The sequence below is a fragment of the Rhinatrema bivittatum genome, chromosome 2 (genome assembly GCF_901001135.1).
Source record: "Rhinatrema bivittatum chromosome 2, aRhiBiv1.1, whole genome shotgun sequence".
NCBI classification, from domain to species: domain Eukaryota; kingdom Metazoa; phylum Chordata; class Amphibia; order Gymnophiona; family Rhinatrematidae; genus Rhinatrema; species Rhinatrema bivittatum.
Window position 1 is genome coordinate 552568498 of NC_042616.1, and position 20904 is coordinate 552589401.

The 20904-nt window shown below is 44.4% G+C and overlaps 1 protein-coding gene across 4 annotated transcripts in view; it reads left to right on the forward strand.

The window, feature by feature from the left end:
• RTTN (rotatin) overlaps positions 1-20904 on the forward strand; it is a 685521-nt gene that overhangs the window by 97143 nt on the left and 567474 nt on the right. For all 4 annotated transcript variants that reach the window (XM_029590900.1, XM_029590899.1, XM_029590897.1 and 1 more), the window contains exon 11: positions 17025-17195. In XM_029590900.1, the coding sequence (XP_029446760.1) occupies positions 17025-17195 (171 nt within the window). The remainder of the gene's footprint in view (positions 1-17024; positions 17196-20904) is intronic.

The following is a 20904-nucleotide window of genomic DNA, read 5'->3' on the forward strand; positions in this document are numbered from 1 at the left end:
ATTACATTTTATGAGATTATTCTGTTTAAAATACCCATTTCAGAGTTCACCCCGTATTCTTGTGCTGCATGTGTTAAATGTAATATTTGCATGATGTTTTGATGAGGCTTAGCACAGCAGTACTCGTATTTACTCTGATTGTGATAGAAATGGTTAAGTAGAAACATTTCTAGAAATGTAAAATAGTAATATCTCCTCAGAAATTAAATTAGTGTAAGCAAGAATTCTTAATTTTATTGACATGCCAACTAAATTATCTAAAAATTATCCTTTAACTGCTCTCAAAATAGAAATATTGCTTACCTTAAATTGTAGAATTTAGATTTCTCCTTAGGTTTAACATAAAACCTTTTACTTATAAATTTGTTGGAAATAATTATTTGCTATTCTTTGAGGACAAGTAGGATGGTAGTCCTCACATATGGGTGACATCCGATGGAACCTGATGCAGAAAACGTATGTCAAAGTTTCTAGAAATTTTGACTAGGCACACTGAGCATTCTCAGCATGCCCTATACCATGCGGGGGGTCTGTGCGGGGTCCCTCTTCAGTCTTTTTTTTTTTTTTTTTTTCCCGTGGAGCTGTGAGCCTCACGGGTTGATTGAGGTCTAAAAATCTTGGCTTTTGTCTTGTGGAAAACTTTGTTTTTTGCGATTTTTCGTGTTTGCTTCAGGTCCATCGCTGGCTCCCTCTCTGTGCCTACCTGTAGTTTCCCCAGACAGAATTTTCGGCGTTTGGGTAACTTTTTCTTTCGTGGTCGGTTCCCCCGCTAGGTGGTGGCAGTGCCTGCCACCACCGTTCCATTCTTCTTCCTTTTATTTCGCTCCGTCATGGCCATGTCTGGTTTTCGCCGATGCTCCAGGTGCCCGAGGACCATGTCAACAACCGATCCTCATGATGTTTGTATTCTCTGCCTGGGGGCATTACATGACATCTGGAGTTGCTGCCTATGCACCCAGATGACCCCGAAGTGGTGTTGTCTTCGACTCAACAAGAAGGATAAGCTCTTCGGGTTGAAGAAGTCCGAGCCATCGGCATCAGCGACATCTGCATCGAAGGACCTTGGAGCTGCACCAATGACAGCATGTTGTCTACATCAGCGGGACCGTCGAGGTTGCCGGTGGATGGGGGTGCTGGAGACTGTTCACTGTCTATCTTCTCCAGTCCGAGGACACTGAGTTCCGCTTCCTCGACCTCAGCACTGGGAAGGACTGGGCTGAGCATCGAAGGAAGCCTAAGAAGCATTTGCACGCGTCCCCGTCAATGCACAGTGCTGGGCATGGGGATGCACTGGATTTTGCTGCGATGTCCCCCTGAAGTAATCACATGGTGAGTAATGCCCATCCTCCATCGATGCCTGGGGTTTGTGATGGTCTCCACTGGTCCTGATACCAGTCACTGATCTCTCTTGGGAGTCTGAGGAAGATCTACCACCCCTTCTTCTATCCAGTTGGTGTTGGAATCGGCAATGTTTGAGGAGGAGGTAGAGCAAGTCAAGCTGGTGGTGGAGCAGGCACTGCAGGACTTTGGTCCCATGGCACAGACAGCAACTGAGCTGATGTGGTCCATCCTCATACTGTTTCTGGAGAAGCTCAATGTTACCAACCCAGCTGGCATCAGTTCCTGAGACAGCACCAGATTCCCAGTGGGGCACCGAAGTCTCCCCTACTGATATGGTGGTTGTTACCAATTCCTCCAAGGAGGAAGCTCCCCCATCCAATTCTATTGGTGCCTGCACCTCTGAACGAAGGCTGAGCACCTAGGGCACCATCCTGTGTGGCATACAGTGAGGATGAAGGTCCCTATGACCCCTGGGGGGATGATCAAATGGAGTCCTCTGAGGACTCGGATGGTCTCCAGTCAGACCGTTCTCCTCCAGATGAGCGAAGGAGGTCTCCGCTTGAGGACATAATCTTCGCAGGTTTTAGCTTTTAACTGAAGAGGATGCAAGGCACAAAATGCTTGAGATCCTTCAGTTCCTGGAACCTTCTAAGGAGATCATGGTGGTCCCACTACACAATACCCTTAAGGAGTTGCAGCTGAAGATTTGGGAACACCCCCTCACAGTGCCTCCTATTAATAAGAAGGCGGAAGGGGTTTACCTCGTCCAGAAGACTGCCGGATTCGTTTAGCGTCAGCTGCCTCATCAGTCGGTGCTTGTCAAATCCATCCTCAAGAGGGCCAAGCGCTCTCTGACCCATTCCTCAGTGCCCCTGATGAAGGTCCAGTGAGCGATGGATGCTCCTGGGAGAATGGTATTCCAAGGCACCATGCTCGTTGCCTGCATCACTGCCTACCAGCTCTATATGAGCCAATATGGAACATCTGGAAGCAGGTGCAGGAGGTGGCTGAGCAGCTGCCTCAGCAGCAAGACACCCTCATGCTGCTAGTGCACAAGGGTCTGAAGTGCAGGAAAGATGAGGTCTGTACGACCTATGATTTTTTGAAATGGCAAAGAGGGTTTCTGCAGCAAGAATCAACGCCCCCAGAATGCATGGCTATGGGCCTTGGATCTCTGACCCAGAGGTACAGGAAAGATTTGCTGAAGTGCTATGTAGTGGAGAGAATCTCATCGGAGGTAGGGTGAGGGAAGTTGTGGTCCAACTCCGCAACTATCATGAAACCCTCCAACAACTCTCTGACAGTACTTTGTCCTCCTTCTCTAGGAGGCTGTCAATGCCAGGGCCCAGGAAGTCTTTCGCCAAAGGAAGTACTAGCCTCTGCCACCATCAGAGTTCCCACAGCTGTCCCAGGCAGCAGAGTTTTCCCAAGAACCAGCCTGCTCCTCAGTCAACTTTGGGGCAGGGTATTGACTGGGCCGTAGGGAGCCTAAGCCAGTTGCCCATTTCTGGGACGATGGACTCTCCAGTCAAAGGCAGGCTGCAGTTTCTTGCGAACCAGCGGCCCAGTGTAACCTCAGACCAGTGGGTTCTACCCATTGTCTGCCAGAAGTATTAATTAAATATATTGGGTATTACGTGAAATTGCCCTCCGTGCCCATTTTGGGGCCAGTAGCGCATCAGGAGGGACTACAAACGGAGCTCTCTTCCCTCTTAATGGCCAGAGCGGTCAAACTCATACCACCAGGCAAAGAGGGGCGGGGATTCTACTCCAGGTATTTCATGTTTCCAAAGAGAACAGGAGGACTATGTCTTATCCTAGACATGAGGGCCTCGAACAAATTTCTTAAAAAAAAAAAAAAAGTTCAAGATAGTTTCCCTGGGCACCTTGATCCCTATTTTGTAAAAAGGGGTCTGGCTATGCTCCCTCGACCTAAAGGATACATGCACCCATATTGAGATCTTCCCAGGTCACAGGAAGTATCTCAGATTTGTGGTGGGAAAACAGCACTTCCAGTATCAGGTGTTGCCATTTGGACTTGCGTCCGCCCCATGGTTCTTAAGTGGTGGTGGTGCATCTCCGCAGGCTTGTAATGCATTTTTCCCTTATCTGGACAATTTTCTGGTCAAGCACATGTCTCAGGCAGGGGCCATCAGGGCCATGTGCTTGACCATTCGGGTGTTGGATTCACTAGGGTTCTTTCTCAACTACCCAAAGTCCCATCTCAGCCTGACACTTTAGTTGGACTTCATAGGAGCCCTTCTAGACACTGCTCAGGCCAAGGCCTTTCTGCCATACCAGAGGGCCGTTTTATTGGCGACTATTGTGGCAGAAGTTCAGTAAATAAGCAAAAGAGGAAATGCTCAAATTTCAATAAGTCCCAAAACAACTTCAACGTTGTAAATTCTTTTGACACTTTATTGGCGGCAACTCCATTGCTTAAAGAGTCACAGTTTTTTAAAACAGGGCCCCCGACATGGGCCCGTGTTTTGCCGAACGCGGCTGCATCGGGAGGGACGTGTTTAAAGCGGGGTTCATGTGCTTGAGCACTTTGCGCTTTGAAGATATTTTTCAGCAAGGAGCTTGCTGAAAAATATCTGTGTCTCTTTAAGCAATGGAGTTGCCGCCAATAAAGTGTCAAAAGAATTTACAACGTTGAAGTTGTTTTGGGACTTATTGAAATTTGCTGCATTTCCTCTTTTGCTTATTAATGTATGTCTGAAGTGCAGCACTAGCTCCATTTTTGTTTTTGAGAAGTTCAGTAAAGCCAGCTGGTACCAGCATGGCACATGTTGAGGCTGTTGGGCCACATGGCCTCGACCATCCATGTCACTCCCTTGGCACACGCACATGTGCGCAGAGTCCATTGGACTGTGAGGTCACAGTGGCGCCAGACCACTCAAAGTCTCCAGGATTGCATCCGTGTCACCCTGTCTTAGGGACTCCTTCTCTTGATGGTGGGTACTCTCCAGTCTGGAACGGGGGATTTCCTTTTGGAGCCTCCCACCTCAAATTGTGTTAACCATGGATGCATCCACCCTGGGGTGGAGAGCTCATGTGGATGGGCTCGGCATCCAGGTCTGTGGTCTGTTCAGGAAAGTTTTTGTCAAATCAACTTCCTGGAGCTCTGGGCTATTGGGTATGTGCTATGGGTTTTCAGAGATTAGCTGCCCAACAACATTGTCCTGATCCTGGACAACAAACATATCAACAAGCAGGGAGGCACAGGATCGTACCTCCTGTGTCAGGAAGCGGTCCAGATATGGATGTGGACCTTGTCTCATGGGATGGTGCTCAGGGCCATGTACCTGCCTGGGATGGAGAACATAGTGGAGAACAGGCTTAGTCGAACCTTCAGACCTCACGAGTGGTCCCTGGTCAAGGGGGTACAAATTGGATACTCTGCTTGTAATAGGAAGGTACCTCTGGTACTGCTCCCTGTCCTGGTCAGATGGCAAACAGCCTCAGATGCCCTGGGTTGTCATTGGGGCAAGGGTCTTCTGTATGGATATCCTCCGATTCCCTTAGTGGCGAAGACTCTCTTGAAGCTTTGTGAGGATAGGGGGACTATGATCCTCATAGCCCCTCATTGGCCGATACAGGTTTGGTTTCCACTCCTGCGGGAGTTGGCCATCCGGAAACCGATCAGTCTGAGGACTTCCCCAGATCTCATCATGCAAAATCAAGGCAGGCTGCGGCATCCCAATCTCCAGGCCTTGTGGCTCACAGCCTGGATGTTGAGAGGTTAATCCTGCAGTCACTTTATATTTCTGAGGATCTGTCTCAGATCCTGTTGGCTTCTAGAAAGCCTTCCACTAGAAAGTACTACAGACTGAAGTGAAGAATGTTTTCAGTGTGGTGTGAGCAGAAGGCCCTAGATCTGTACTCCTACACAACACAAAAACTGTTTGATTACCTTCTACACCTTTCGGAGGCTGGCTTTAAAACCAACTCTGTCAGAGTTCTTCTTAGTATAATTGGCATGACCATCTCTGTACAGTCTATAGTTGTTCGTTTCATGTGGGGCCTGCTTCAATTGAAGCCTCCCCTAAGGCCTCCCGCTGTATCTTGGGACCTCAGTGTGGTGTTAGTTCAGCTGATGAAAGCTCCTTTTGAGCCACTGCACACCTGTGACCTGAAGTACCTGACCTGGAAATCATATTTTTGGTGGCAGTCACTTCAGTGCATAGCATCAGCGAGTTTCAGGCTTTATTTATTTATTTATTTATTTGGAATTTTTATATACCGACATTCTCGATACAAGTATCAAATCAGATCGGTTTACATAAAACAAAACAGTCGCGGTTGAGGCGTTACAATAAACAGGGTGTCTGAACATTAATGACTTATCTACCGTATACTAAGTTTTATCATGACAGGGTGGTCTTGCATGCGCACCCTAAGGTCCTGCCTAAGGTGGTGACAGATTTTCATCTTAACCAGTCAATCGTTCTGCCAATTTTCTTTCCCAGACCCCATTACACCCATCCTTATTTCCCTACACTGGTTACCAATCAAATACCGTATTGAATACAAAACCCTGAACATTACACATAAATTAATATATAAAGATAATTTTAACTGGTCAATCATTAATCTCATTCCTCACATGACTCAACAAAACCTTCTTTCAAACAGCAAAGGCCGCCTGAAAATTCCCCCTGTTCGAACAGCTCAACTATCAACAACCCGTTAAAGAGCCTTCTCCATCGCTTGCCCAAAATTATGGAACTCACTCCCCATGGACCTTAGAATGCAACCCAATTTGAAAACATTCAAAAGAGATCTGAAAACCTGGCTGTTTTTCAAAGCTTATAATGAAACCCTAACTCTCACAACACCATCTCATCAACTGAACTCTCAAATGATATGATAACATGCTCAGTTACCAAGTTCAACTTAATTCTGAACCATCTCCAGCTGAGAACATAACCTTTCCCATACTTTTTATTACCTCTCTCCTCTTTACCTTACCTGTTATACCTTCATCCAACTGTACATTGACCTTTTTTGTACCCTGATGATAATCTCTGTTTTACTTATCTATTACTCCCTTTTTGTTATTTGTAAACTTTTATATCCCTTGTTTAAATATGTAAACCGTTGTGATGGCATTACCGAATGATGGTATATAAAACTTGATTGATAAATAAATAAGGCGAATGAGCACTGCACAGTTTGGAATACAAGTGAGCCTTAACCTTCTATCTGGAGCAGACAGAAGCCCATAGACAGTCCACCCAACTTTTTGTTTCTTATGATGAGAATAGGTTGGGCTTTGCTGTTGTCAAACTGTAACTATTGAGGTGACTAGCAAATTACATCTTGGGAGTCATGCCAAGGCTCATTCTGCCAGAGCCATGGCAGCATTGGTGGCCCTCTTGCAAGCAGTTCCCGTGGAGATCTGCAAGGGTGCGATGTGGAGTTCTCTCTAAACATTCACATCACATTTCTGTCTGGATAAGTATAGCTGACACGACAGTAGATTCAGTCAGTCTGTCCTCCGAAACCTATTTGAGGTGTAGAACCCAACTCTCCCAACCTAGGTTCCGTTGTTTGGGTTCAGGCTGTCTTCTCCATATGTTACCAACAGCACTGTTGTTGTGCCTGTTGGCACCTGGTTAGGTGTCTGTTGGTTCCATTTTGTATTGCGGAGCAGCCTGTAGCTAGGGATTCACCCATGTGTGAGGACTACTAACCTGCTTCTTCTTGGAGAAAACAGAGTTGCTTACCTGTGATAGGTATTCTCCAAGGATAGCATGATGTTAGTCCTCATGAAACCCGCCTGCCACCCGCGAAGTTGGGTTTCTCCTATTTTTTTAAATTTTAATTATATTTCTGTAATAAGAGTGAAGAATGACCCCACATGGCATAGGGCATGTTCAGCATGCCTAGTCAAAGTTTGTAGAAACTTTGACATGTCTTCTGCATCGGGCTCCATCTGATGATGTCATCCATGTCTGAGGATTAACATCCTGTTGTCCTCAGAGAACACCTGTTACAGGTAAGCAACTCTGCTATACTTCTAGTGCAGAAATTGTGTGCTTTATTGTACATATGGAGGTCAATAAATAAAAATGTTAATTTTTATGGTCAAGAAATTCGATTAAATCCAGATTTTGCTAGAGCTACACAGGAAAGGAGATGGGATTTCCTTGCATTAAAATCTCAGATTGTAGCATTGGGTTTCTCCTTCGTGTTAAGATATCCTTGTAAGTGCATCATCCGTTCCACTAATGAATGCTTTGTGTTTTTCCTTCCGGAACAACTCAAATCCCTTATAAATTCTAGGAGTGTTTGTTTGTTAACTCCTAGTAATCCCTAGGTCAGAAGATTTATAAGAGATGGTTTGGCGTAACAGGTTATACTGATTTCCTTTTCTTTCTTTTTAGATTGCTTAATATCTCCTTTAACATTCGAGCCCCTGCATTCTATTGTATTTCTTATATAGAAAATGTAATATCCAGAGTGGATTTCTGTGAATGTTAAAATCTTTGGGTTATGATATGTCATTTTCATTTAATTTACTTATAGTAAGGTTTTATCCTACTTGTTTATGCTGAAAATTAATAAAAATAAAATTAAAAAAAAAATATTGAGTGAATAACTTACCTGGCTAAAGTTTGCTGGATAAGTTTAACGCTAGCAGCCGCCACTCTCACCCACTCGTCCGTTGACTCTACCTCCATGTACCTTAGATGTACCTTAGATCACAGTTACTCATTCACTTTTATAAGATAGACAACACAGAAACTGATGTTGGTAGAATAAGGCCGCAGCTTTTATTTAACATATAGTAAAACTTCCTTGGGTACCCGAGCCAGTAAGATGTTTCCACCGCTGCCTGCCGTAGGGACCAACCAAGGCAGCATTACTCCATGTGCCCCCTGCTTTGTCCTCGAGCAAGGGAGCCCCGACCATTGGTGCCTTCCATGCCGCCAACCTTTGTGCCTCCCCCAGTGCTGATCGGCTACCACACCGTCCTGTGATGCCACTAGCACCTGCCACTGGTACCACTTGCAGTATGCCCAACCCAACAAATGTTTCTGCTGCCATGTGGTCTGGTTCGGATGGTGGCTCCACATGTTGGATTTGCTCGGCGCGATCGCTACTGTCTCCCCAGCTGCGAGGAGCTGTCTGTGTGCTGAAGGATCTTGGCAAGGTTGGGACCGAGGTAACGCCGCTGCTTTGCCACCTGGGCCTGCGGTCGCACTGCCTGCTCTCTCTGGTCCTGCTCTCTCCGGCCCTATTCTTTTTCGGCACAATCCTTTTTCTTTGGACTGATCCAAAATGGATCGCCTCCCATCAGTCGCAGCATTTTAAAGGCCTGCAACGTCATCCCCATGCGCCGCCGTCTCTCCCCTATGTGTCATAGCCCTGGGCGGGGCTATGGCGCAACCTCATACTTTTGCACTGCTCGGGGGGGAAGCCCGCGACACTTAAAACGCACGTGCCGGTGCTTCGCTTCTTCACGCACTGCCTCTCCTGCCCCCTCCCCCTCTCCCGTACATTGTGGGGGGGGGGGGGGGGGGCGGCGCCGCCGCTGTTAAGGGTGGGCTCTAGCCATTAGGCTCAGGCCCACCTATATCCTGGATGTTCAGCGGGATAAACATCCTCATGTATATTTATTTATTTATTTTATTTTGGTTTTTTATATACCGGTCTTCTTGCATTAGATGCAAATCAAATCGGTTTACATTGAACAATTAAACTTGCTTGAAAAGCATTACATGTAACAAAGAACATCCAAACATGAAAAACCTGTAGGAACAATAATAAAACATGGAGTTTGAAATTATTCATCTTAACCAGATGCCTTACAGAAAAACCAAAGAGGGATTAAAAAAAATTAAAAATTAAATAATATATGGAAGTATTGAAGGAGCACTGAGAGGAAATTGAGAGAGGATGAGGGGATGAGAGGGAAGGTAGAAAAGAAGAACAGAGGGACCAGAAAAAAGGTGGAAAAGAAAGGATTAGAGGGAGGAGATAATACAAAAGAACAAACAAATCAAATTTGTCATGGTAAGTCTACAGTAAGAAATCAGGGAAATGCTAGATTAAATAGCCAAGTTTTCAGTTTTTTCTTGAAGGACTGATGGCAGGAATCCTGTCTAAGGTCTGGTGGAAGTGAGTTCCAATGAGAAGGACCTGCCGTGGAAAGAGCTCTTTTTCTTAGTGGAGTTTTGGCTTGAGGGACAAAAAGGGTGCCTTGATAAGCTTTTCTTATTGGTCTCTTTGATTTTTTGGTGCGAAATTGAAAAGAAAGATCAATTGGAGCTAAGTTGTTTAAGGATTTATGTATGATGGTCATGGCTTTGTAGAGTACTCTGTATTTAATCGGAAGCCAGTGAAGCTTGTAGAGAATGGGTGTAATGTGGTCTCTCTTATTTGAGTTGGTCAGGATTCTGGCTGCTGAATTCAGTAACATTTGTAGAGGCTTGATGGAGTTGGCTGGAAGGCCAAGTAGCAAAGCGTTACAATAATCAACTTTGGAGAGTATGATTGATTGAAGGACAAGGCGGAAATCGTGTGAGTGCAAAAGGGGTTTTAGCCTTTTCAGAACTTGTAATTTGAAAAAACATTCTTTAGTTGTGTTATTTACAAAACGTTTGAGGTTCAGATGATTGTCCAAAAGCACGCCTAGATCTCTTACGTGGGAAGTGTTTTTGAGGTTGTCCAGGATAGTTGCAGGAGGATTAGGATTAGAGGAAATGTCTTTTTGTATTTGATCAATTAAAATGTTAGATATCTCTCTAGGAATGAAGTTGTCATCCTGGGAGGTAAGGTATTCCGTTTTTTGCTTGTTGATGACAAGGTTAAGTTTAGTAAGGAGCGAGCTGATTTCCTGAAAGCAATATTCCCAGAAAATTAAAGTGTTTTGAAGGGACTTCTTAATAGGGATGAGAATTTGTATGTCATCTGCATAAACAAAGTGTTTGATTTTCAGCTTAGATAGCAGGAAGCAGAGGGGTAGAAGATAAATGTTGAAGAGGGTTGGGGAGAGGGAGGAACCTTGTGGAACTCCCAGGTTTGAAATGATTGGCTCAGATTCCTTGTTATTAATTTTGACCTTGAATGATCTGTTGCTGAGAAATGAACGAAACCAATCTAGGGCAGTGCCTGAAATACCAATGTCGGCTAGTCGGTCTAGAAGGATTGAATGATTGACTGTATCGAAGGCCGCCGAGAGGTCGAGGAGAATGACTAGGTGAGGTTGTCTTTTTTCTGAACTAAGGAAGACTGAATCCATGAGAGAGATCAGAAGAGATTCTGTGTTGAGGGATTTCCGAAAACCATATTGAGATGGAGCCAGGATCTTGAAATCTTCCAAGTAGTCTGTAAGTTGTTTATTGACTATTTTCTCCATGACCTTAGCAATAAAAAGGGTAGGTTGGCAATGGGGCGAAAATTAGCTGGATCATCTGTTGAAAGATTAGTTTTTTTTAGGAGGGGTTTCTTGAGAGAATCTGGAACTTTACCTTGAGTTAATGAACAATTAATGATTTCTGCGATGGGTTTCACAATGGTGTTTGGTATTGACATGAGAAGGTTTGAAGGGATGGTATCTAAAGGATGTGAAGAGGGTTTGAGTTTTTTTAGGATATTCATAATTTCAAGTGATGAGGTGGTTTCGAAAGATGAGGTGGTCTTGAAGGATTCTAAGCTGGCGTTTTGATGCTGTGGTCCTATGGTTTGTGAGAGGTGGGTAATAGGAGTAGAGGTGTGAAAAAGATTAGTGAGCTTGATAATTTTCTCTTCAAAAAAGGAGGCAAGCCCAGTAGCTTTGGCGAACGCTTAATCATCTGGAATTGATGGAGGAGGGGGTTTAGTTAGAGCTGATACGTAAGAAAAAAGAGCTTTAGAGTCAAATATGAAATGATGGATTTTTTTTCGCGTAGAAATCTTTTTTTGTTTTAAAGATGGTGTTCCTATACTTATTGAGAGTGGCTTTGTAGATTGCTTGATTTGTGGTAGAAGGATTTCTGCGCCAAGTATGTTCTTTGTTTCTAAGGTCTAATTTGATAGCCTTCAATTCGGGTGTAAACCAGGGTTTCCTGTTATCCTGTGCTTTGTGAATCACCTTGGTGGTTAGTGGGCAGGTTTGGTCCGCGACTTTGTTGGTGATTGTATGCCATGAAGTTAAAGGCTGAGCTCACGTCTGAAAAATCGAGATGTGGCAGTTCCTTTTCAAGATGATTGGAAATAGTTTCTGATGAACATGGTTTCCTAAAGTGGATTGTGGTTTTGGGTAAATGAGGAGGAGGGGAGTCTGCTGTCTTAAGGACCGTTGTGATGATAAAGTGGTCTGACCAAGGTACTGGTGTACAGGTTGGAGGGGAGGATGGAGAGATGCCTTCATTTACGAAGATCAGGTCCAAGGTGTGGCCTGCTTTGTGAGTTGGAATGTCTATGATCTGTTTGAAACCCATGTGCTTAAGTGAAGAAAGGAAAGTTTCGCAGTTAGGGGAGCATTTGCACAAGTCAACATGTAGATTAAAGTCTCCCATTATTAATGCAGGGGAGTCATAGTTGATGTGCTTGGATAAGTATTCTATAATAGGAGATGGGTCTGCCTCTATTTTTCCGGGAGGAGCATAAATAAGGCAGATTTGGAGCCGGTTTGATTTAAAACAAGCAAATTCTATATTTGAAATTGAAAGGGAAAGTTGAAGATTTATCTTTAGTTCTTTCTTTGCTGCTAAAAGAAGACCGCCTCCTCTTTTCTTAGGTCTGGGGATTGAGAAAATATTGTAGGTTGAGGTGGGAAGTTGATATATACCTATCTATCTTTAAATATTGCTGCCAGTTCTTAAAGTTATCCAGCTAAAGGTAGCAGAGTATCTTTAGGTTTAACTGGCTGAATTCAATAGTGAATAGCAATAGTGTCTAAAAAAAACAAAACAAAAAGTGCCATGTAGACATAGCAGACCTATTTACTAGTCACAAGTCTACCCCCAAACCCCTCCAAGTATACTTTAAAAATAAAAAAGCCAAGGTTTCATTCCCTCCTCTCCACCGCCTCCTCAGCCAAATTTAGATAGCAATGTTCCTTTGCCTCTGTTTCACCCCCACCACAACCACCAATCCCTAGCCCTCCTACTCACCCAGTATCTTTCAAAACCTCTTTCAATCACTGGGATTAGAATACACTTGTACCACTTCTGGCAGCTTCCAGTGTTGCTCTGTTAAACTCTGAAAGCATAAGCTACCTGTGTTGCAGTCAAAATACTACTCTGAAAACAATTCAACGGCAAATTTTGGTAGGTTGCTTATGTGAAGAAAAGTATGATTTTTTTTTTCCTTTTTGGCCTCTAAAGTGGCTTTGTCATGATTGAAAGAACATACTTTATAATTTTCTTTATCTCCAGGCAGCACAGACTTTTTTCCATAGCTTATCTAGTCTGTGGCCCTGATGTTTTAAGGGACAGCTGTCTCAATATACATTTTTTTAATTCTTTGATTTAATTTATATTCCACATTTTTTCAGGCAATATGGGATGATACCAAATGGGTTTTTATTGGGGAGATCATATTTATTACCTTTGTCAAGGTGGACTGTCAACAATCAAGGCCTCCATAGTATCGTCACAGGGAATGATTGGGTGATTACTTGAAGCCTCTGAAAGTTGAATTTAAATGTGCCATTCGCCGAAATGACTTTACATTAGACATTAAACAAAGTTGAGAGATCAAAGGAAAGTAGAGTGTTCTAGGACAGTGTTTCCCAACCAGTGTGCCTTCAGACCGTGGAAAATTCATCATTATTTGATTTTCAGATCCAGGCCAGCACCTAGACTCTGCTCTCAGCACCTCATAACAACAACAGACTCCAGCAGTAGTTCTTTAACTTGTAGGAGTTCCCTTCTGAGATCACATGCAATCATTTATGCTGCTTCTTCCTATCTATAGCATGAGCCTTAGAGTCTAGTAATTAATGGGCAACAGTCAGAGTATAGACAGCTGAGCCTTTATTTGTACAGCACACAGCTTTTCCTAATCTTTTCCATCTTGAATCTCTGTCTTTGAGTCCTTCCTGTTTCTGTCTGATTACCCCGCTGAGTGAAATGGGGGCAGTGTGCACTGAGCACTGGATGTGATTCACTTTGAGTTTTGAGAGCAGCAGCAGTGAAGGAACTCTGGCAGCCAAGGTAACTAACCAAACCAGTTGTCTGCTTCACACCAGTCTCCCTATTTCTGCATTTGTATATAGAGGGAGCTGGTCCATTGCGGTGATTTCATGTATTTGCCCCCTTTCCCTTTGTTTTAAAATTTGGAAGAGATACATAAGAACATAAGATATGCCATACAGGAGCAGACCAAGGTCCATAAAACCCAGTATCTTGTTTCCAAAAGTGGCCAATCCAAGTCACAAGTACCTGGCAAGTACCCAACATTAGATAAATCACAAGCTACTATTACTTATTAATTACTGTAATAGCAGTTTATGGATTTATCCTCTAGGAACTTATCCAAACCTTTTTTAAACCCAGTTACACTAACTGCTGGAAAGGTTTTCATGCTCCCCTTACAGTTTTGGCCATTTGAATTCTCTCCTTGTTAGCACTGGTTGGTGTGCCACACAACATTTTTGTTAATGTACATTAGATGTGCCTTGGGCTTGAAAAAACTGGGAAACACATTTCTGGGAGAACAGAAAACCTGCTGACTGCATGTTCATTATTTTCCATCTTATCGGTGAGGATCTTCAAAAACATTGCCAGAGTACATGGTTGGTGACAGAAGGAAGCATGCAAGGGGATACCCAAGGAAGAATCTGGTCATTCTGACTCAGATGGGCACTGTCATCTGAAACTGCTCCCTCCCTCCACCTCCAGGACTTACCCTTCAGTGTAAGCACTTCAGTAGCTGCACCACACAGTCTGCTTATGTCTCAGAGCTCATAGACATGAGTGCTATCCTCAAACCAATATGTTGGTCTGCTCCCCAAAAAATGTTGAGGCTGAGTGCTTTTTCTGCTTCAAGTTTATGCTACAGTAGTCTTTGGCTACATTAATAATGGTGATGACAGCCTTTTGTCGTCTGGGAATGTATTGCTTGACGATACATTTGCCTTGTCTAAAGAAAGGTGGATTTATTTTTGAAGTTCTCAAGTGTGTGCCAGTAGGTCTTCCCTGTTGCTGCTCCCTTCCTTTGCAGAAGAATTAGCAGCTAGGTCTGTCTAGGAAGCTGCACTTTCTACCCCCCCCTTTCCATGCTGGCTTTTAAATGTCCATGATAGTGGTTTTTTTGTGGAGGTCTAGCTCATCTCCCTCAATAGTTATAAAAGCAGGGGCCTGAGCAACTGTTTTTCACCATTCTTGAATTAAGATCTTATATTGTTATTGTGTTATTATTCTGATGGTGTCTTTCTCTCTGATCACACCAATGTGAGCTATTGTAAGCAGATTAATTACTGAATTGGCTCCATCACAAATAATTAGACTATGGCAATTACTGCATGTGTTAACCCATGTTAAAGTTAGCACAACCACCATGTGTTAATGATTAGCTCTTTTTGTCAGGGAAATTTTAATCAGTTTTGCTGCTGTCAAGGTCCTGGTTTTTAATATTTTGGCAGGCTTTCCCGATGGATCATGCCCTTGTTGATAACCCCATACTGCATTCTCTCACGCAGACTTAGTGTTCCGATTCTTGTCCTCGGATGATTCTTCCCACCCAGTTTTGTTGACTCCTACTGTCACGATATGAGGAATGTCCATCAAGCTAGGTTGAGAGAACATTGCACAAATCTTATCTTTGGGTGAGTTTCCTCACTCCGAAGGTCATCAAATCTTCACAAGAGAGCACTGTTCTGTTCGTATGTCTCACTCTGAAAGTCAGAGTGGCCCCTAACCTCTACACTCCTATCTAAATCTCACCTCGAGTAACTAGGTGGGCCTCATATAGAGGTATAAATACCTACCTAGTTTGAGGGCATTATGGCTAGTCTCTCTCTCTCTCTCACTCCCTCTCTCTCTCTCTCTCCAGTATGAGGGCCCTGATAGCTAGGCTTAAAATACTAAAAACGGTATTTGCGAAAACATCGCAAAGGGCGATAAAGCCATATCGCACAGCTTAACGTAAATGAAAAAGGAGTAGTTAAAATCCGCGTTAAAGCTGTGCGATATGGCTTCACAAAATTCTGAAACCAGCCCACTTGGCCAGAAATCCCGCCCCAAACTCCTCCCCTTTTTGTGATTTGTATCACACCATGCGTTATAGTGCTTTCGCATGCATTAAGGCGTTTTCGCATGTGTTAAAGGTGCTTAATGCATGCGAAAATGCCTTAATGCATGCAAAAACACCATATAGCACTTTGATAAATGACCCCCTTAGGAAGGTACATCTCCTCCTATAAGATTAAGGAAGTAGGCTATTCATATTAGGGAAGTAGCCATCCCTGTCCATAGGCACAGAGTTGGACATCTGCCCAGAATGGCTGAGGATACAGAAATGAGGAACTAACTTTAAGACCAAAATAGACTGGAAGGGGAGGTTCAATAGTTTGTTTGACACACACTGTCTTATTATATTTCAGTTAAAAGACAGAAATTATGAAAACTTACTTTAAATGCTTTCCCTTCAAATCTTTAACAAGAAAGAAATAGTTTCCCTTACATTTAGAAGAGACATTAAGAAGATTCTGCAGTATCCAAAGAAGAAGTACCTACAGTAAGTTTAGACAGCTCAGGAATGAAGAAGTACCTTTCTGTTTCAATGAAAGATGAGGCACACGTGTGTGTGATATCTAACATACAACTTATGGACCCCAGATATCTAGATGGCCGAGAACAGAGAGAGCCAAACTTGTCTACACAGTCAGAAAGCCCTAGACTGTTAGTCCAGACTTGGCTGTCATCCCATAACTGGATGGTAGCCCAGCATTAGTTCCACAATTAAGGGTATGTAAGTTAGGGATCTAGAGGTAGCCCTTTGCACTGAATGGACAGCCAACCCCGATATCTGCCCATGCAACCACAGTGCCCAGTGCACCTTCAGTTCCCCCAACGAGGTTGCACAGTGGAAATAAGGCACATGACCACATTACAACCATTTTAAAAATACTTGTGTGCATACTTGGAATTATTAGTTTGCCGATACCTCTGCCAGTTCACCTAGACCTTCTAGCACTTCACCCCAGATCTCCCACCCAAAAATTTCAGACAACAGACCAGTCCAATTTCACTTGCGCGAATCAATTAGCAGATGTAAAAGTGGATGAATGTTTGGTAATATATACATGCATATCTTTTACAAAGTAGCAACTACTGTATGTACTTCTGAATCCTACCCTGAAATGCCCGTAGCCCACTCGTTTTTTTTCCACAGTAAAATGTACGCATCAAATGGAAATTATGCACATATTTGTGACATTTGTAAAAAAAAAGCACATAAGTACATTCATGCTACTTGCATATGCAAATTCTATTTTTATGTGCAAAAGCCCTTCAAAAATTTACTCCTTACTATTATGGGAAGTTTTACTACACATTCTTTAAACATAATAAAGTAGTCATATCTTTAAACACAAGTGAATTGGGATTTATAGTATGCATTTTCTTTTATATTTGACTTGTAAAAATGTCATGGTTTTGGTTTTTCTGTAAAGATCTACTGTTGTATGTTCATCATTACAATGGCTCACAGTTGTTGCTTGTATTTTTGCATTCTGATTATAGAAAGACAAGTTGCTTGTGGTTCTGCGTTCGCTTGGGGAAACCATATCCTATCATATAAACAACATAACATCTGAGCAGACTGAACCTATGGTAGTGCACCATAGAATGGCAGTGATAAGTATTTCACTTCTCACTGTGAAGCTACTGCAAATACTACTCCCTGTGGAGAAGGTAAGGGATACAATTTGATATGAAAATGGATAAAAAAAAAATAACACATTTTTGTTTTTAGATAGAATTAATTGTTAGTATTGTACTGATTGCAAGGGGAACTCATTGCTACTTCCTAGGTGTGTTGAAAGCCCCATCGGTGATAGATACAGTTGTAAGGGAATATCTATTCAGTAATAATAAGTCATGGTGAGTTTGGCAGGAAAGGAGGGGAAGGGAAAAAAACATAGGAGGAATAGAGAGCGTATTTTACATTCCATGTGTGCCTGCTGTAGCTGATTTTGTTTCATTACACCTCTGGAGAAGTTAGTGATGGAATGAGTTAGTGATGTCATGGAATTTTGAATTAGAAGTGGCCTTGAATGAAATTGATTCACTGTGATTAAAATGGGCCTTAAGAAGCCAGCTTTGCAATATGCAGAGGACCTAAGAAGCCAGAAACAGCTGACTAGGAGATTAGAAAAGAATCGGTGAGCTAGTAAATTCCTGGAGCTAAATGCCATTGGAAAGAATAGGGTACCAAGTATAGGAGGGCAGTTAAGATAGCTAAACAACAATACATAGATGAAACAATTCAGGCATCCTGTAATAGACCCAGGGAATTTTTCCTGGTGGTTAAAATATTGATAGCTTTGCCCAAATGATCTTTGATTACTGGGAATTCTGAGATGGTTTGAAATGATTTTGTGAACCATTTTCAGAATAATATAGCCACAATAGTTGAAGAGATTGGGAGAGAGAGAGAGGCATAGGCACTAATCATTTTATTCAGGTTCATGTGCAGAAAGAAGGGCTGAGTTTTATCTTCATCTAGTCTATATCTCTTAAAGGTAGATGTCGAGGTGCAGAATCATTTAACAGTAGAGCTGGGGAAATGGAATGATTTTTTTTTTAAACCAGCATTAAATCCAGCAGCTAATTAATATTCTTAGGATGAAGAGGATTACAGGCTGTGGTTTAGATCCATGTCTAAGACTTTGCTAAATCTGCGAGGGCATTGTTGAAAAGACTAATAATATTAGTTAATGCTTTAATATCAAAGAGAAGTTTTCCTGCTCTGTTAAACAGTGCAATAAAGAAACCACTTTTTGAATCCTTAATTTATGGACAATTACAGGCTTGTCACATACCTTTTTAAAATAAAATTATTAAAAACAATTGCCTTACAATGAAAACTCATCCTGGAGTTCTGTGTTTGGTTCTAGAGACCATATCTCAGAAAGGACAGAGACAGTAGAACCAGTTCCCCGTGAGCAGTGGGGCCACGGTTTCTTCTCAAGGTATTTCCTCATTCCAAACAGGAATGGCGGCCTGTGCCCCATTCTCGACCTCAGGGTGTTAAACTGATTTCTCGTAAGAGAAAAATTCAAGATGGTCTCTCTGGGCATGCTGATCCCACTCCTCCGAAGAGGAGACTGGCTCTGCTCCCTCAACTTAAAGGAGGCTTACGCCCATATTGCAATTGTCCCCAACCACAAGAAGTACCTCCGCTTTCTGGTGGGGATGGCACATTTTCAGTACAAAGTGCTGCCCTTTGGGCTGGCTTCAGCCCCACGCGTCTTCACGAAATGTTTGGTGGTGGTGGCTGCCTACCTCAGGCGTTGTACGGTCCATGTCTTTCCATACCTGGACGATTGCCTGATCTGGAGCGAATCACACTCCGAGGCCATAAATGCTCTAGCCTTGATGGTTCAGACCTTACAGACACTGGGATTCATTATCAACTTCCCCAAGTCACATCTCAGTCCATCTCCATGGCTGGACTTTATCGGAGCTAGGTTGGATATGGCACAAGCGCAAGCTTTTCTGCCCAGGGATCGAGCGGTCGCCCTCTCCTCACTGCCTACCCTCGTTCGCAACAAAAAGAAGGTACCGGCCTGTCTGCTGGGCTACATGGCGGTCTTGGTCCAATGTGACCTTCTTGGCCTTCCTCTGCATGAGGGACTCGCAGTGGGCCTTGCAGTTTCAGTGGCAGCAGGCATCCCAGGATCTGGAAGCACTAGTGATGGTCACGGACCCTCTCTGTCTCTCCCTATCCTGGTGGGAGGCCCTGCCCAATCTGGAACTAGGACTCCCATTCCAGCCCGCACCACCCCAGGCAACCCTCACCATGGATGCTTCACCTCAGGGGTGGGGGGCCCACACGGACGGCCTGCATACTCAGGGCCTTTGGACTGCAGCCGAGTCCCGCTGCCAGATAAATTTTCTGGAGCTGCAGGTGATCCAGTATGCCTTATGGGCCTTCCAGGACAGGCTGTCCTCCAAGGTCGTCCTCATCAGAACGGACAACCAGATGGTGATATGGTACATTAACAAGCAGGGAGGTATGGGCTCCTTCCCCCTCTGCCAGGAAGAGATACTGATCTGGGATTTGGCCCTCTCCAAGGGGATGTATCTATGGGCCACCTAACCATGCTGGCGACCGCCTCAGCCAGTACTTCCAGCCACACGAGTGGTCCCTGAACCTGTTGGTAGCAACCAACCTAGTCTGTTGTTTGGGCACGCCGGACATGGACCTGTTCGCCTCTCCCCACAGTCACAAGTTGAGCATCTTTTGCTCCGTGATTCCAGGGAAGGACAGTCGGGCGTACGACATGTTCTCCCTTCACTGGGGACAAGGTCTAGTACGCGTACCCCCCAATTTCCGCTTCTCTTGAGGACTCTGATGAAGCTGCAAGAGGACAGGGGGACCATGATCCTGGTGACACCCTCCTGGTCAAGATAGGTGTGTTTCCCCTGCTCCAAGACTGTCTTCGCCGGGAGGCAGGGGAGGAGAGCCGCGATCCGTTTCTGCTGATGGCCGCTCAAGACGTGACGTCCATCTTCCTGAGCAGCTGGAGGCAGGAGAGGGGAGCCGCGGTCGTCTTCACTGATGTCCGGATGGGGGGCTGCAAAAAGTAAGTCGCTTTATACTGCTAGTCCCCTCCCCCCTCCTCCCGGAGCAAGGCTGCTTTTCGCGCCCTGCTTCGGGAGGAGGGGAGGGGGGACTGGCAATCCCGTCCTCGCCGATGTCCGGAGGGGGGGCTGCAAAAAGTAAGTCGCTTCACACTGCCAGTCCTCTCTCCCCTCCTCCCGGAGCAAGGCTGCTTTTCGCGCCTGCCTCGGGAGGAGGGGAGGGAGGACTGGCAATCCCGAGCGTAGGATTGCCCGTCCTCTCCCCTCTCTCTCTTGCAATTTTTTTTTCGCTTTTTTTTTTTGCTTCGGGAGGAGGGAAGAGGACTGGGGCTGCCCCGGCACCCATGGACGCGGCCAGGGCAGGAGAGCGGGGGCTGGGGGAAAGTTTGCCGCCTACCCTTACCCCTGCCTCTAACGCAGGGGTAGGGGTAGGCGGTAAGTTAGTAGGTTAAATGCACGGCAAAACAGCAGGGTAAAAAAGGGATAGTCGGGGCGCGCGTTACTGGATGGTAGGGAATAGCTAATTCGCTCGTTTACATGCAATATACATGCCGCGTGCGGAAGGGGTTGGCCGGGGATTTTAGGATGCGGTAGGAGTAGGTTAAAGGGGATAGTGTATCGCACGAAGGGCTAACGCGGCCGGAAAGTGAGTAGAATGCGAGTTAGGAGCGGGGTAAACACAGCCGCACTTTACAGTATAGAGCACTATGTAGCTAAATCCTCAGAGGGGAAGATATTGGGGTGGGAGTTTTGGCCAAGTAGGCTGGGCTCCTCCTACCACCATGAGAGAGAGGTTGAGAGAACATTGCACAAA